Source organism: Megalops cyprinoides, chromosome 7, assembly GCF_013368585.1.
Source record: "Megalops cyprinoides isolate fMegCyp1 chromosome 7, fMegCyp1.pri, whole genome shotgun sequence".
In the NCBI taxonomy this organism is placed as follows: domain Eukaryota; kingdom Metazoa; phylum Chordata; class Actinopteri; order Elopiformes; family Megalopidae; genus Megalops; species Megalops cyprinoides.
Window position 1 is genome coordinate 3455241 of NC_050589.1, and position 15563 is coordinate 3470803.

General features: G+C 48.1%; 1 protein-coding gene across 7 annotated transcripts in view; it reads left to right on the forward strand.

Annotated features, from left to right (window-relative positions):
- Nucleotides 1–15563, forward strand: part of kazna (kazrin, periplakin interacting protein a) — a 265787-nt gene that overhangs the window by 227485 nt on the left and 22739 nt on the right. For all 7 annotated transcript variants that reach the window (XM_036534460.1, XM_036534465.1, XM_036534467.1 and 4 more), the window contains 3 exons: nucleotides 2203–2394; nucleotides 11269–11405; nucleotides 11990–12160. In XM_036534460.1, coding sequence (XP_036390353.1) covers nucleotides 2203–2394; nucleotides 11269–11405; nucleotides 11990–12160 — 500 coding nt within the window. The remainder of the gene's footprint in view (nucleotides 1–2202; nucleotides 2395–11268; nucleotides 11406–11989; nucleotides 12161–15563) is intronic.

Below are 15563 nucleotides of genomic sequence, written 5' to 3' on the forward strand. Positions count from 1 at the left end.
GATCCAATACACACACACACACACACACACACTCATAACACACAGTTTCTCATACACACACACACACACACTCATAACACACAGTTTCTCATACACACACACACACACACAAACACACACATACACACACAGTTTCTCATACACACACTCATACAGTTTCTCTCTCTCTCACACACACACACACACACACACACACACACAATCATACACAAACATATGCAGGCACACAGTCACACATTTATTCGTGCACACACATGCACGCACATAATCTATAAATGAAGACAAGACCCCAGTGAAAACAAATGTAAATAAAATACTGAGTAGTTCCCGCCACATTTGACTGCAGATCATCCCTTAGTTGCTTTTGGAATGACATCATTGTGAAATTCTTTGGCATTCTGTTTCTCTCTACTTTACAACATGTAAGTGCAGTAATCTCTCTCTGCCAGCTGGAACACCTTCATCCTTTCCACAGTGTGACAATATCAACAGTCACAGACACTGTTTCCCATGGGTCTTACCTTACTGAGAGTTCAGTATATGTGTAAGACTACCTGTTCAGCTATACGTGGAACAACTTCTAACAGACAGATACCAGCATTAGTATTCATATAAAATAAATGCATTCAAAGTATTTCAGATCAACCACATATTAGTAATTAGTCATAAAAATGATGCTGGATAAAAAAGAGAATGGAAAGGAATGTTGTGGTTGTTGCATTATTTGGAGGGCAAAAATGTGTTTCATTAAAATAGGAGTGTCCACACGTCTTTTTTTTTTTTTTTTTGAAAGAGCAAAAATTTCCACACATAAACACACACAGAGTAGAGCACAGCTTCAGATTAGCTGGCAGTACAAATGGTCCGGATCTCACAGAACGCTTTTGTGCTCCACAATGGTTCAACTTTATGTGCTGTGCCGAGCAAAGAATTCACTCTCAACAAAGAGCTGGTGCCTTTCGGCTCATTATCAAGCTAAATGTACCCACTTTTCTATTCAGATCCACTCTTTTCATGTGTCTTGACAAATACGGCAGCTTCTTCTGTAAATATTTGGGCAATTACACTCATGTTCCTCAATATGCTTCATTTCCTCATTCATTAAATGAAGTGATTCTTGTTTCAGACTGCCAGGATTGAATTTGTTTCAGTGACAACAAAATTCATTAAGGAGACATGGATGTCCTTGATGTTGTTTTTGTCAGGTGTCAAAATGTTTGTAGCTGTTACATTTGTTTCTTGGAGCTCTTTATACTTACTGGGGTGTTTGAAGTTAAGCATGAAGAAAGTGATGCAATGTTCTTCATAAGAAGTCATTATTTCCCTGTAAATGTTCACTGTTTAATTAGCCAAATAAACCTGGGTTAAAGCACAATAGTACACACTTAGTGGAAGCCACCATGTTCCTTTTTTGTTTCACCTATAAACAGACAGCAAAGGTTGTTGGGCTACTGGTTTTGTGCACTGAGGCAAGCGGATAGAAATTGGAGTCACCTGCGTGTTGTTGATTGTGTCTGAGGGAGAGATACCAAACAAAATGGCATATCATAATCATGCTCCTAGAGCTAGAGCACTTGTGTAGGGTGCCTGTGGGCCAACATTCGGTTGAATCAGTCTGTGTTCCCAACACCAAACAAATGGCGTATGATAATCCTGTTCCTAGAGCTAGAGTGCTTGTGTGTGATGTCTGTGGGCCATCATTAAGTTGATCAATGTGTTTCTAACAGCCCGTGTCTCTCTCTTTCTCTCTCTCTCAAATGCAAATGCTGTACAAGTAAGAACAATAAGCAACAATCATGACTCGTGTAGGAATAGAGAGACAGATGTCAAACAGAGGTAGAGATAGAGGCCAGATCTGAAAGGAGATAAAGTAATTAAAAAAACAGCGTCCATTACATTTCTAAGAGCAGACACGACAGTGATTAATCAGCAGTATGGTATGGTGGTTAAGGAACAGGACTTGTAACCAAAAGGTTGCTGGTTCAATTCCCTGCTGGGTCACTCCTGTTGTACCTTTGGGCAAGGTACTTAACCCTCAGTTGCCTCAGTAAATATCTAGCTGTATAAATGGGCAGCATTGTAAAAAAAAAAAAAAAAGTAAACAATGTAAGTCGCTCTGGATAAGTAATGTAATGACAATAGGAGTGATAATCCATGACTTGTTCCCTCATGGCTCTGCCGCTGTGTCTCCCTGTAATGCAGTGCTCCTGAGAGAGGAGGTGGCCCAGCTGCAGGAGGAGGTGCACCTCCTGCGTCAGATGAAGGACATGCTGACCAAGGACCTGGAGGACTCCCACGGAGGCTGCTCGGCGGAGGTGCTGTCCGCCACCGAGCTGAAGGTGCAGCTGGCCCAGAAGGAGCAGGAGCTGGACCGCGCCAAGGAGGCCTTGCAAGGTGTGAGCCCCGCCTCCCGCATTCACACCTGCCCCGCCCAAAGTCAACAGTTACACCTGATTAAGATAATGGCAAACAGATATCCAAAGACGTTTATGAGTTATGTTTAAATGCTTTAAATTTGTTTCCTTAGACAATTAATTAAAAAAATATATATATTTTGGATACTTTTTTTGTCACTGCATAATTCCATTTGTGTTATGTCATAGTTTTGATGTCTTTACTGTCATTCTAAAATGTGGAAAATAGTAAAAATAAAGACAGAAAGGTATGTCCAAACTTTTTATTGGTACTGTATGCACACACACACGCACACTCACGCACACATAGTAAAGAATGCTCTAAGCCTAATCCTTGGTGCTTTAATGCAGCTGCATAGAAAATGTATGTGTGTAAAATTATTTGCACCATAATTGTGACTTTTTTCTGTGACTCATCTTGTGTGAGTCTTGTTTCATTTCCTCTTCTGCTGGCTCCTCAGTCCGGGTGGGTTGCTGGGAGCAGCCAGCCTCTGGGCCCGGTTCTTATGAGTCTTGTCTGTAATGAGGTCCAGAATAAACAGGTCCCCTGCAGGCAGTAATACCACTGCCATGCCAGTAATGGAAGCTGAATTAAGACTTATTTGGTGGGGCTTACCAGGCCTGCGAACGCTTAACAGAATTACTCTCCGCTCTGTGATGAAGCGTCCCTGCATTGGAGGCCAAATGAAATTGTTGTCATCGCCTAGCTTATTATTTCCGGCGGGTCTCTGCGTTTTGTCAGAAAGGCCTGTTGGTGCCGGTGGGAAGCAGGCTGGCCTGAGAAATGGGCGTGCCTGGGGACCGTCCACAGAGCAGCTGCAGGGAAAGCCGCCACGGCGTGGCGTGGTGTGGCTGCTCCTGCAAGGCTAGAAAGCAGCCACCCGCTGCCGAAGACTCTCTCTCGAAGGGCCGTGGAGTGAGCCGTGTGGGTGGCTGTTAATGACAGAGCTCTCGCTCCAGACGTCACACAGCGGGGCAGACTGGTGACACAGCTCTGGCCTGGACTGGGCCCTCTGTGAGCCAGCTGGGATGTGGTTAATAGGCCCTAACGTTGCATCACATTCCATCTCCTCCGAGCTGGAAAGAGCTGGAATCGGATCTGTCGGCCTCCTTGGCCCGTTCGCTCTTTATTTGTGGTTGTTTTTCGTCGTTTGTTGTCAATAAACACTGGAAATGAGTGATCTAATGCGCCGTGCTTATTAGGAGAGATAGTGGGGATAATTACAGTGTGTGGTCTTTGCTGGAGGAGTGGAGCCCAGTCCAACGCTGCAAACCTGGGCTTGAAACCAGGGTTACTGCAGCACTGTCTACTGACAACACTGAAACCATAGCAACCCGGGGAGGGGGATCGGTGAGGGGGGGGAGAGGCTCGAAGAGATCCTCTTTCAGCCTGACACTGAGCCGTCTGTTTAGGTGACTGCCTGCTGCTATTAGCGCTGTGATACCCTTCATCTGAACATTGTGTCTTTGCAAGTCCCCTTGCACCCCTGCTGCGTTTTTACCTGTACCTGTCTAAAAGTGCTGAGTGTGCACCTTCACTCCGTATTAAGAGAAGAGCCGGAAAGGTTGATTATTCTGCATTCTGAAAGGGTGATTATTCTGAATTCTGAAAGGTTGATTATTCTGAATTAAATTCTGAAAGAGTGATTATTCCGAAGGCGCATTCCGGGTGGATCTCAAGCACCCTCTCTTGGTGGAAACCCGCAGAGATCCCTCCGATCTTGAGTGTAGTCCCTCAAGGAGACCAGCGTGCTTCTCTATCCAAAGCACCGACAGAGACGGAGAGGCGTGGAGATCACCGGATGCCTCATGCCTTTCCAGGCCATTCTGTAAACAGCCGGCCGGACGCTGGGACAAGATTCCTCCCTCTGTGGGACGAACAGAAAACGCTAAAGAGCTCACACTCCCACGCGGATTTTAATTAGCAGGGCCGGAGATTTAATTGACACGACACAGCCTTCCTCAGGAGAGACAGGAGGAGGGTCGTTGAAATATGGATGGCCCTCGAAAGAATAAGCCCCTTCGTGTGGCTGTGTGACAGGTGCCCCCCCCCCCCCCCTTCCTACCCGTACTGGAGCAGAGAGGCCACTGGCATTAGCATTGACGTAACGCATCATCATGTCTGGCAGTGTGTGTTTATTGTGTGGCTGCTGCTGTATCACAAGTTACTTCACCTGCAGTAAAAAAAAAAAAAAGTGGTCTACACTTGGGTTTTCACACGCTCAGGGTTCTGTGTTGTTTATTAAAAGCATATTTATACCTTGATGCTGTGTGAGATTGTTTGGATAGTACCACTGGTATTGTGAACAGGAGTTTGGGTAAAATTACATCAGTATTTATGAGTATTAATTGTCAGGAGATCTGTCCTTGTTAGGTCAGAATTGGGCAAAGATGAGCGCACAGATCGCCTTCACACAATCGTGGACCTCAGTCTCTCCCAGCCGAAGGGTCTCTTTATTAATTTTTTCCAGATTGATTTGGCCTGTTGAGGCCTGCATCTTACAGCACCCCCGCGGTGAGAATGGGCTCGGCCGGTGTTTTTTTGTCTCTCGTCTCTCTCGTCTCTGCGTCTCTGGCCGGCTCAGCTCGGCATCTCCTTGTGCAGCCTCTCGTTCCCGCCCACCGCATCTCTGTGATTCAGCCTCCGCAGGCTGTAATTGCGCCGCGCGGTAATTGCCGCCCGCTCGCAATTACAGGTTTGTGGCGGTTCTCGCAGTCACTCCATCGCGGCCTGGAGTGGGCAGGGTTTGGTCGAGATGACAGGTGAGCCGGCGCGAAATCAGCACGCGGAGCCAGAGGGGTTCTCCTCGGAATCTGCTACCGTTAACTACAGCACAGTCAAACACAGGCCGTCCCCTCCGTCCAGAACGCTCACCCCCTGTCTGAGAGTCTGCTATACGCTCTCCAGTTTTTTAAAGGTTACCTTTATGTACAGTGCTTCTTTTCCCCACTGTGGATAGACCTATCCCAAAGAGCAGGAAAAAAAGTCACTGTTGCCCTGTTCAGTTTGCACTCGCTGAGAAGATGTGCTTTGTCTGAGACAGCTATGTGTAAGTCAATCTCGCAGTGCCGAGAGAGAGAGAGCACCTCGGGGGAATTCTCATTCAGCAGCTCTGAGAATTAAAGCCACATACCCCAAAGTATCATCAAAGCCCAGTCTATCTAATGCATTCTCCCCATGTAATAGACATCATTTCAGTGGCGTTTCACACATTTCAAACCGGCTGCCAATCCGGTTGCCGTCTGTGTTCTTGCTGTTATTCCACCCCCCCTCCCCTGCCCCCCCCCCGACCTCGCTGTCCACAAAGAGATGCCACGCTTTCATTTCAGCGCCTAACTGGATCAGTTTTAATTAATTCCAGTATGAGGATATTGAATAAATGAACCCACATTTCATAAAGGCAAAAATTGAATTTCAGAACCCAAAGTGTTATTGCAGACCATACCCAAGATGCATTCCAAACCTCCTGTCATTCTGCACTTTTGTCAGATAACTCATCTTGAGTAAAGGAATCACAAATGCCCCATTTCTTTTTAAACTCAGTTTTTTTGACGAATCCGTCTCCCTCTGGAGAATGTAAATTGGTACACAGTGTCACCCGGTGGTAGCTTTGAGCGCCTGTGGTGTACTGCAGACAGTGGCCATCACTCCATTGGTTGGTTGATAGCACGTTGCTGGTGGCCAGATAAGGAAAGTGATGCTGCTGAGTTGTTTTCATGCTCGTTCACCGAGAATTATGTCATTTTTGACATAAGGCATAACTTTTAGTTAGTCATAACTTCCATTAGCCTTGTCAAATTCACAGATTTTGTAGTAATTTGGAGTAATTATCAGAAGATTTCACACCAGAACACCTCACCTCCTGAAACGTACCGTGGTAACTGCTCACCGGGAGTTGTGGCTCCCAGCTTGCATCACACTGTTCTGGGTGCAGCGGATGATACCAGGCTTAGCAGGGGAGGAACCTGATTGGTTGATTAGGGAGCTCTGGCCTCTGATGCTGAATCCATAGTTGCCGCTGATCTCTTGAACTGCAGGCACCCCTGTGAAGCTGTTAATGAGAGAGGACCTGAACCAACATGCAATTAGAGTTTCATTACAGCTCTGTGACAGACAGCAACGCCCTCTCCTGCAGAGAGGGGGATAAGGTCAGTCAGCATCCTCAAAGTGAATATGGAACTTTATGATCCTAATCAGGACAAACTGGGCGGTATGCTGTAGCAGCTCAGTGATAAAATCCAGAGCACTGAACAGTATTTTTCTTCGCTCAAAGCAAAACTCTTAAACTGAAATGCTTCCATAAGTATCAAGCATAATGCTTAGTATGTCAGCTGTAAGCTGCCCTGGATTGGTTGCTTGATTTAACTAATATAAATCAATATATGCCACTGCATGCGACTTGTAGTAAAATTGTAGTAGGATACCCAAAAATGTCATTCAAAATGAAAATAAATTCATCATATCGCTCATTGTATTAGTCATGTCGCATCTCCGTAACAGTGAGGGAAGCACGAAATCAGAGAGCACACACAGCTGTCTCACCCCTTGTTTTGCGTACAGTTTGGATGCTCTCAATAGGACGTGATGTGAGGTTTGAGGCTGTATTACTGGCAGCCGACGGAACCCGAATCCCTTGGTAGCGGGACAAATTGCTCTGCACTTTGATGTTTCTGCTTGCCTTCTTCCACTAATTTGAAGCTGTGCGCATATTTGCGGGTGGACGATGTAGGCGGCGATGCCATTGCTGCCGTTTTTAGTGGTCTGTCATGTTCACGCGTGCACTCTGAGTCTCTTGGCAACAGTTCTGTAGCTGCTGCCGTTAGACAGGTTTAATTGGGATGGTACCCCTCAGCTGCAGGAGTAATGATCAGGAGCACATTTCGCATTTGACCAATTCAAGGAGAACCGCTGCATTACAGATTTACCCCTCTCTGGTATATGTTGAGTCATTTATTAATTAATACTGTAATAAATTTTAAAAGCTACGGGAAGCTACAGGCAGATGTGGTCATGTTATGCTAACGTATAACTGGAGTATCCCCAACACTGAAAAATTGTGTCTGCATCAGTAGACCTACTGTTTACTAAAATCCTTTAACATAATCCCTTATTTCTTTCTCGGTATAAACCTATGTCCTTTCGCTTTAGCATCCCTTCTCCTAAAGCTCAAAGCAGGCAAACCGGCTCCCAACCTCACTTGACACCGTCAGCCCCAGAAGAACGCGCTGGATTTTCTGTGTCTAATAAGCCTTAAAGGGTTTACTCTCGCTCCTTCATGGCCCTCACTGAAGAAAAATAGGTATAGATGAGGGAGAAACAGAGGGAGGAAGAAGCTGCTACAGAAAAATAAAGAATCAAGGCGCTCCAGCTCTTAACTGTAGCTGCAGGGACCCACCACAGAGAGCTCTGACACTGAAGACGTGGAAGGATCCCAAAGCAAGCTTCTCACGTCTTTCCCCAGACGTGTGCCGAAAGCCAATTTTCTGTCTGATCCACTGCCCTCCCTCCAATTTAAATTGCAGTGGTCTGATGTAACAGTCTGTGTTTGTTTGTAACTGTTGAGTAATGCAGTGAGACTCGCTCACTTTTACTAATGTGAGAAGAAGGTCTGCTAGGGCTCCCATTGCTGCTAATGGCTTCCCAGAGCCCATGTGCCCTCACAGGCGCTTATTATTGTCTCCTAATTGTTGCCGCATGTTCTGTGTCACCCCCACAGGCCAGTACATTTGCAGTGAAGCACATCCACATGTCCCCTGCGAAACCGCTTATTACATATTTTATTCTGCTGACTTAGCTCGTCCAACTGTAATTGATAGCCAGTTTTGCCAGTCTGATTTGGACATGGTGGTGGCAGTGAGGATTGCTGACTTTCCCGTCTGCGGATGTCGAACTGCACAATGGCTGCATGTTAGAACAGAACATCTCTGTCTCAGAGAGTTCCTGGGATTTTTCTGATTTCTTTGCCTCGAAACCTATTTAAAAACGCAGCTGGAATCCACAAACATTACTGCGGGGGGGAGAGGGCTGTTCAGAACTCAGCACCCAAAGGCGTTTCTCACGGAGGATAATGGGGCCAGGCCCCGCTCTTTGCTGAGTGTGTGCTGGGATGAATGTGTGTCCAGAGGTGCGTGACGCCCGTAGATCTGCCACACGGCTTAATGCTCGGCCAAGTGCGCTGCGGAAAAAGAAGCGCATCCGCCATCAAGGAGAGCCCTCTCGAATCAGGGTGTTCCACACAGGATAGCGAGCGGAACCACTTCACACGGCCTCTTCAAATGCTCCAGGTGCTTTACGTAGGTGGCAAGGTGCTCTGCACAGAACATGCTGGTCTGTGCTGGCAAAAAGGACAGGATGTTCCCAGTTTTTTTATCCCAATTATATTTTAGACGGGCGTCAATCGATAGTTCCAGGTGTTGAAAACGTATTTGCTTTGGACCACATCCGCGCTGTTAGTTTAATCTATAAATAGGTGCTGTTCAGCGTTGTGGAATGTTCTACAGTTTTGGAACTTTAGTGTGATAAAATCACAATCGTCTTGTCGTGGTGGGCTGGGTACAGCGTCTTGGTGGCTGATTTATATTCAGCCACAGGGTTTGCTTGGATAAGCTGTGCATGTTTGTGTGTGAGTGCGTGTGTGAGGGTAAGCCTGCATGTGTGTGTGTGTTTGTGAGCCTGTGTGTGCGTATGTATCTGTGTTTGTCTGCGTGTGTGTGTATGCAGGCATGGGTGCATATGCATGAGTGTGTGTGTTTGTGTGTATGTGTTTGCGAATGTGCACACCTATGTCTGTTTATGTATGTGTGTGAACGTGTGTATGTTTGTGTGTGGATGAGTTATATGGTGTGTCCCCTCACCTTCAATCCTGCATCTCAGATATCTCCTGGCAAGCTTGGCACGGCTGACAAACATTGACACACAGGAGAGACATGGGGGTGTGCTTTAATTCGAAGAAGGACTATAACCCCTGGAGAGTGAAGTCCACACTTCCCGTCACCCTCTCTGCCCCTCTGTGCCTCCCTGAGAAAGGCAGCGTCCCTCAGGGTCAGGCAGACCGGTCAGACCACATTACCCAGGACTCCCCTCAGTGTGACAGCCTCAAAACCCTCTCCGCTGATGCCTCTTTTGCTCAGACCAATTTGGGGGAAAAAGTCAGCTGTCACCCCAGGCCTTCTCTTCTGCTCCTTGTTTTCCCAGAAGCCTTTGCTGAGGAGCGGCTCCCGCCCGGTGTTATTCTCCTCGGCGTTTTGCCACAGCATCAGATAATGGCCTTTAGACAGCCCGAGTCTCAGATAAAGCCCCAGAGTCTCTGAGAGACTGAGCTGTTAATATGGCTGTCAAAGGTGACACGCTTTGCTGGCACATCTCTCTGCACAAAAAGCTCCTCTCTCCCCTGACTGCCGGAGACGGCCCTGCACGCCACTCTCGCTGTCTCAGCTGTTTACAAATACACCCCACAACGACCGTCTCCATTTTAAATCATTGTCATTGTGTTTTGTGCGGGGGGAAGAGGGATTATTTGTTGATGTCTGCCAGACTTTAACAGATGTACTAAGAGCTAAAGCCGCCCTGTTTTCGGTCATAAAAGGGGTATTGATGTCACTTCCTGTGCCAGGTGCAGAGGGGAGCGGCGTGTACTGTGCAAATGAGGAGCACTCTTTGTCCCCGTAGTCGGGGCAGTTGGCTAATTTTTCACTCAGCTACAATGGTTCCTTTCCAAAAGAGCAGGGGAAGGTGGGGGTTGGGGCCGGGGGCCAGGGGGGGGCCGTCCTTGAAAAAGTCAGTGCGTGATTTGCAAGTCAGAGGGATCTCCCCAGATGTAGCCTGTGAATGGCGCTCAATCATGGAGGCTGTAATGGTGTTTAATGAATGAGGCTGTGCTGGAGAGAGGGGCCGATCCAGAGGCAGAGGGCACCTGTCATCTCAGCCTGTGCTGAAGCCCATGGGTAGAGCTGCCCAGGGAAGCCTCTCTCTGTCAGAAAGGAGACTGACACTACACTTTAAGGTTTTTTTTTTTTTTTTTACCCATCCATTAACACCTGTCAGCTCAAGGACTTGACTTGAAAGGTGTTTGCTTGACAGAACTTTAATGCTTTTTCTCGTAACCTCACAACACATGAAACTGCTGACACTCAACACCATAATGCATTTACCCTTTGTGGAACAATATCATTTTTTCTTTTTTTTTTTTTTATAAGGGACATAATACTGTATGACAGAACAGCAAAAGAATGGAGGGTTTTTTTAGTTTAAAGCTGCTTTTTCGGTCTGAAATTGAAGTGCACCAGACCTTAAAGTGAAGTGCCCTACTTCAGGTTTCAGAGAACCAGCAAAAGTGCGTTTATGGTGTTCACATGAATAGGAAGCCAGAAGTTAAAAAGCCATGTTTAGTTTTTGAAATATCTCACTGTGTTAATCAAATGACTGTGTTTTGAACCACTGGTTATTCAGATGTGAGGTTCTCTCAAGAGAGACAGCCCAGCCCAGTGAGCCCGAGAGTGGTTCAAGGCTCCCTGAATCCTCCCTGAATCCTCCCTGAATCCCGCTGCGGGTGTTTTTCAGCACGTCCCGTTGCGGGTGTTTTTCAGCACGTCCCGTTGCGGGTGTTTTCCAGCACGTCCCGTTGGGGTGTGTTTCAGCACGTCTCGTTGAGGGTTTTTTTCAGCACGTCCCGTTGCGGGTGCTTTTCAGCACGTCCCGTTGCGGGTGTTTTTCAGCACGTCTCGTTGAGGTGTTTTTCAGCACGTCCCGTTGGGGTGCTTTTCAGCGTGCTGTGCTCCGCCTCTGCGTGGTAGCAGGTGTTGCACAGCACTCTGTGACCTCGGGATCTGAGCGTGTCCCTCGTGTCTCCCGCAGCGATGAAGGCGGACCGGAAGCGCTTGAAGGCGGAGAAGGCGGACCTGGTGAACCAGATGCAGCAGCTCTATGCCACGCTGGAGAGCAGGGAAGAGCAGCTGAGGGACTTCATCCGCAACTACGAACAGCACAGAAAAGTAAACCGGGCTGCCGACCGCACCGCCACGTTCTCCACTCGCACCATCACACTCACACCGTCACACCCGCACCGTCACACTCGCACGTCACACTCACACCATCACAGTCGTACTGAGCACGCTCTGAGAGGAGTCTGACTCCGTTTCCTCACACGGACAAACGTTTTCCAGTATTACTCACCACTTCCATTTCATTTCGTTTCATTATCGACATTTAGCAGATGCTCTTATCCAGAGAAACTTACACAGGTTACAGTTTTTTTTTACAATGTTATCCATTTATACAGCTGGCTGTTTACTGAGGCAAGTGCAGGTTAAGTACCTTTCCCAAGGGTACATCGGCAGCTCTCCAGCAGGGAATCAAACCGGCAACATTTAGATTACAAGTCCTGCTCCTTAACCACTATGCTGCACTGCTGCCCCGCTTCCACTTCTAGATTGCTATAACAGCAAACAAAGTTGACGTAAATATAAAATTGTAGACTGTTTTTTCTGAATGTACGGAGCTGGCAGTGTGAGCGCTGCGTGGTGTGGCTCAAAGCCGGCGCTGTGGAGAGCTTCACGCAGAGCCTGCTGTTCCGCAGGAGAGCGAGGATGCGGTGAAGGCGCTGGCCAAGGAGAAGGACCTGCTGGAGAGGGAGAAATGGGACCTCAGGAGGCAGACCAAAGAGGCTACGGAACACGCCGGAGCGCTGCGCTCACAGCTGGACCTGAAGGAGAACAGGATCAAGGAGCTGGAGGCCGAGCTGGCCATGGTGAGAGACACACACACACACACACACGCACACACACACACACACACATACATACACACAGACACACACACACACACGCATGCACGCACACACACACAAACCGCACATACACACACACACACACGCACACACACACACACACGCACACACACACACACACATACATACACACAGACACACACGCGCATGCACGCACACACACACACACACACAAACCGCACATACACACACACACACACACACACAGAAGCACATAGATACATACGCACACACAGAGATATACCTATAGCTCCTGTGAGATACATACACACATCACACAGTGATATATCTGTGTTGTGAAATGTATTGTGAAATGCATACACTCACAGATACACACACACATGCATGATGAGGCACATACAAATAGACAAAGGCACAGCGAGATCCATATGCAAACACACAAACACTGACACACACATGGAAAAAAAACAGTCAACCATACAAACAAACTATGACTCTTACGCTCATACATTCTGCCATTTGCCTGAATATAAATGCTCACTCACATACACATGGACGCACACAGACACACAGGCACACATAGGCACACACACACACGTACACACACACACCTCACACGCTCACACACACACACACACACACACACACACACACACATACACACACACAAACAAACAGTTCAGTGTGTGCCTTAAAATGTGTCTACCTCTCAGATACAGACAACACTTCCATCACAGGTGTAGAATGTACAACACAGCTGATTTTTATAATGCTTTCTGTGGTGAGTGGGGAGTCTTCTGCAGGTGATCACCGGTGATGCAGGAGGGCCGGGTTGTGCTCTGCTGACATTAGCTGACTTAAGCCATCATGCTGAAGACCCTGCTCAGACTCGGGTTGCCGTTTCACTGAGCGCGCTCATTTGATTAGCTGTGTTTGGCGGAGCGGTGCTCCTCGGGGCCCTGACCGCTGCTGTTAGCCCGACTCCCTGATCAAAGCTGTGTTTTCGCCCAGCACGCAGGGCCCCTGCTCTTGCTTATCCCACCGTGTGCTCCGTCATTATCTCAGCTCCCTGCTGCTGTAATAGCGACACATTTCACCATGGCTCAGTGACACCCTGCTGTAGAAGATGCAGCAATGATGTCATTCTCCCTTCTCCCTCCGTTCCTCTCCGCCTCCCTTTCTCTCTCGCCCTCTCCTCTCTTCTTTTCATTCTTCTGCCTTTTTCTTCCTACTCTTGTCTCTCCATTTCTCTTTCTCCGAATGCCTCTTTATCTTCCGCCTCTGTCTTCTCTCTTTACTCTCTCTTCCCTCTCCCACTCTTCTCTCCTTCTAGCTCTGTCTCCCTCTCTGTCTTTCTCTCTCCCCTCTCTTTCTCTCTGTCTTTCTCTCTCCCCTCTCTATCCGTCTCTCTCTCTCTCCCCTCTCTCTCTGTCTCTCTGTCTCTCTCTCTCTCTCTCTCTCCCCTCTCTTTCTCTCTGTCTTTCTCTCTCCCCTCTCCTTCTCTCTGTCTTTCTCTCTCTCTCTCCCCTCTCTTTCTCTCTCTGTCTCTCTCTCCCCTCTCTCTCTCTGTCTTTCACTCTCCCCTCCCTCTCTTTCTGTAACAGAGTCTGAGCTGTCAGGCGTGCACTAACATAATGAGCCAGCGATATAGATTAAAGCAAAACCACTGATTAAAGTGAAACTCTCACTGCTAGCGCCGTGATTACCACACTGGCCGCAGCTGTATTGGCAGTGGCGGCCGATGACACTTTAAGTATGAGTGTCCAGGCAGCTTGACTGACTGTTGATATCAGTGTTAATCGCTGGGTTTGCCTCCAGAGGACCGCAGTGGCCCGTCAGTATTGAGAGCGTGTGCCCTGTCTCCCCAGATAAGTAACTGTGTGGCACAGAAAATGGAGTTTCGGGTGTTTGATCGGCCCTCGGAGAAGGAGCCCTCACCCAGGGCCATGGCGGTAAGACCAGCACTGACTGCCACGCCCCCCTCCCCCCTCTCCACACTTCCTCCACCAATGGGAGTTGCATTAACGCTGGCCCCCGCCTCAATGTGCAGTGACCAATCAGGGAGACTGAGAGTATAATCTGCACGTCTGTCGACTAACGCACAGCTGATGCCAATTGTTCCTAACCCACAGGCGGATAATTCTTTCTAGATGCTTCTCTGTTTAGTGGTCTGGATTTGAAGCATGAATGAAGGTGGGCCTTGGAGTGCATCGCGCTCAGTCCATGTCTTCCTGGACTGTGAAAACCCGATGCGATTTTACAAGCTCTTCAGAGACATTTTAAAAATAATCTCTCACTGCGTGAGGGGACTGCAGAATGCACAGTGACTTTAACGTGTGAGAATGGTGGGCAATTGATTTGACAGGTCTGCACGGGGAATACTAAAGATGAATTTGGAGATGAGTGTAGGAATGTTTGACCTCTGCTGTCTGTACAGGCCTGTACAGTCTGTACTCCGGCTCTTGCATGCCAGGCTGGTCTCGTGCGGATGTCCGACGTGCAGGGCTGCTTACTGTGAAATAATGAGGGTAATTAAAGGGATGATGATGCTGATGATGATGAGGGGGGCGTGTCTGCTGCCTGGCATGACTGCAGTGTGTTCTTGCCTTCCTGAGCCTTGTCCTGTCTGTCAGTGCCACCACAGCTGTGTGTGTGGAGGGATGTGTGTGTGTGAGGTTTTTGTGTGTGGAGGGATGTGTGTGTGTGTTGTGTGTGAGGTTTGTGTGTGTGGAGGGGTGTGTGTGTGTGTGTGTGTGTGTGTTGTGTGTGAGGTTTGTGTGTTGTGTGTGTGAGGTTTTTGTGTTGTGTGTGTGAGGTTTGTGTATGTGGAGGGATGTGTGTGTGTGTGTTGTGTGTGAGGTTTGTGTGTGTGGAGGGATGTGTGTGTGTGTGTGTTGTGTGTGGAGAGATGTGTGTGTGTGTGTGTGTTGTGTTGTGTGTGGAGAGATGTGTGTGTGTGTGTGTGTGTGTGTGTGTGTTGTGTGTGAGGTGTAATGGCTCTCCCCAGGCCAGCCCCTCTCTGTTCCGCTGAGGGGGGAAGGACCCGCCGCTTTGTGGCAGAGCACCTCAGAGCAGCTGTTGCCATCAGCGATTATGTAACGGCTTCATTATTCCTCTCAGCCCTGTTCTCGCCGCTCGCTGTCAGTAAACACTGCCTCCAGCCGTTTCCTGCTCCCCTCTGAACGCGTTTCAGTTAAACAGGGTGTGAGTTTCATACATTCGCATCTCTCCACACACACACACACACACACACACACACACACACACACACAGTATATCTGATATAATGGACTCTCGCAGGAAGCACTGACAGAGGAGGCTTTCAGATAGGTGAACTCCAGGGGCACTGTGTTCCTGGCCCCTCGGGTGCAGCCGTGTAGGTGATAAAACCCCCCCCCCCTCA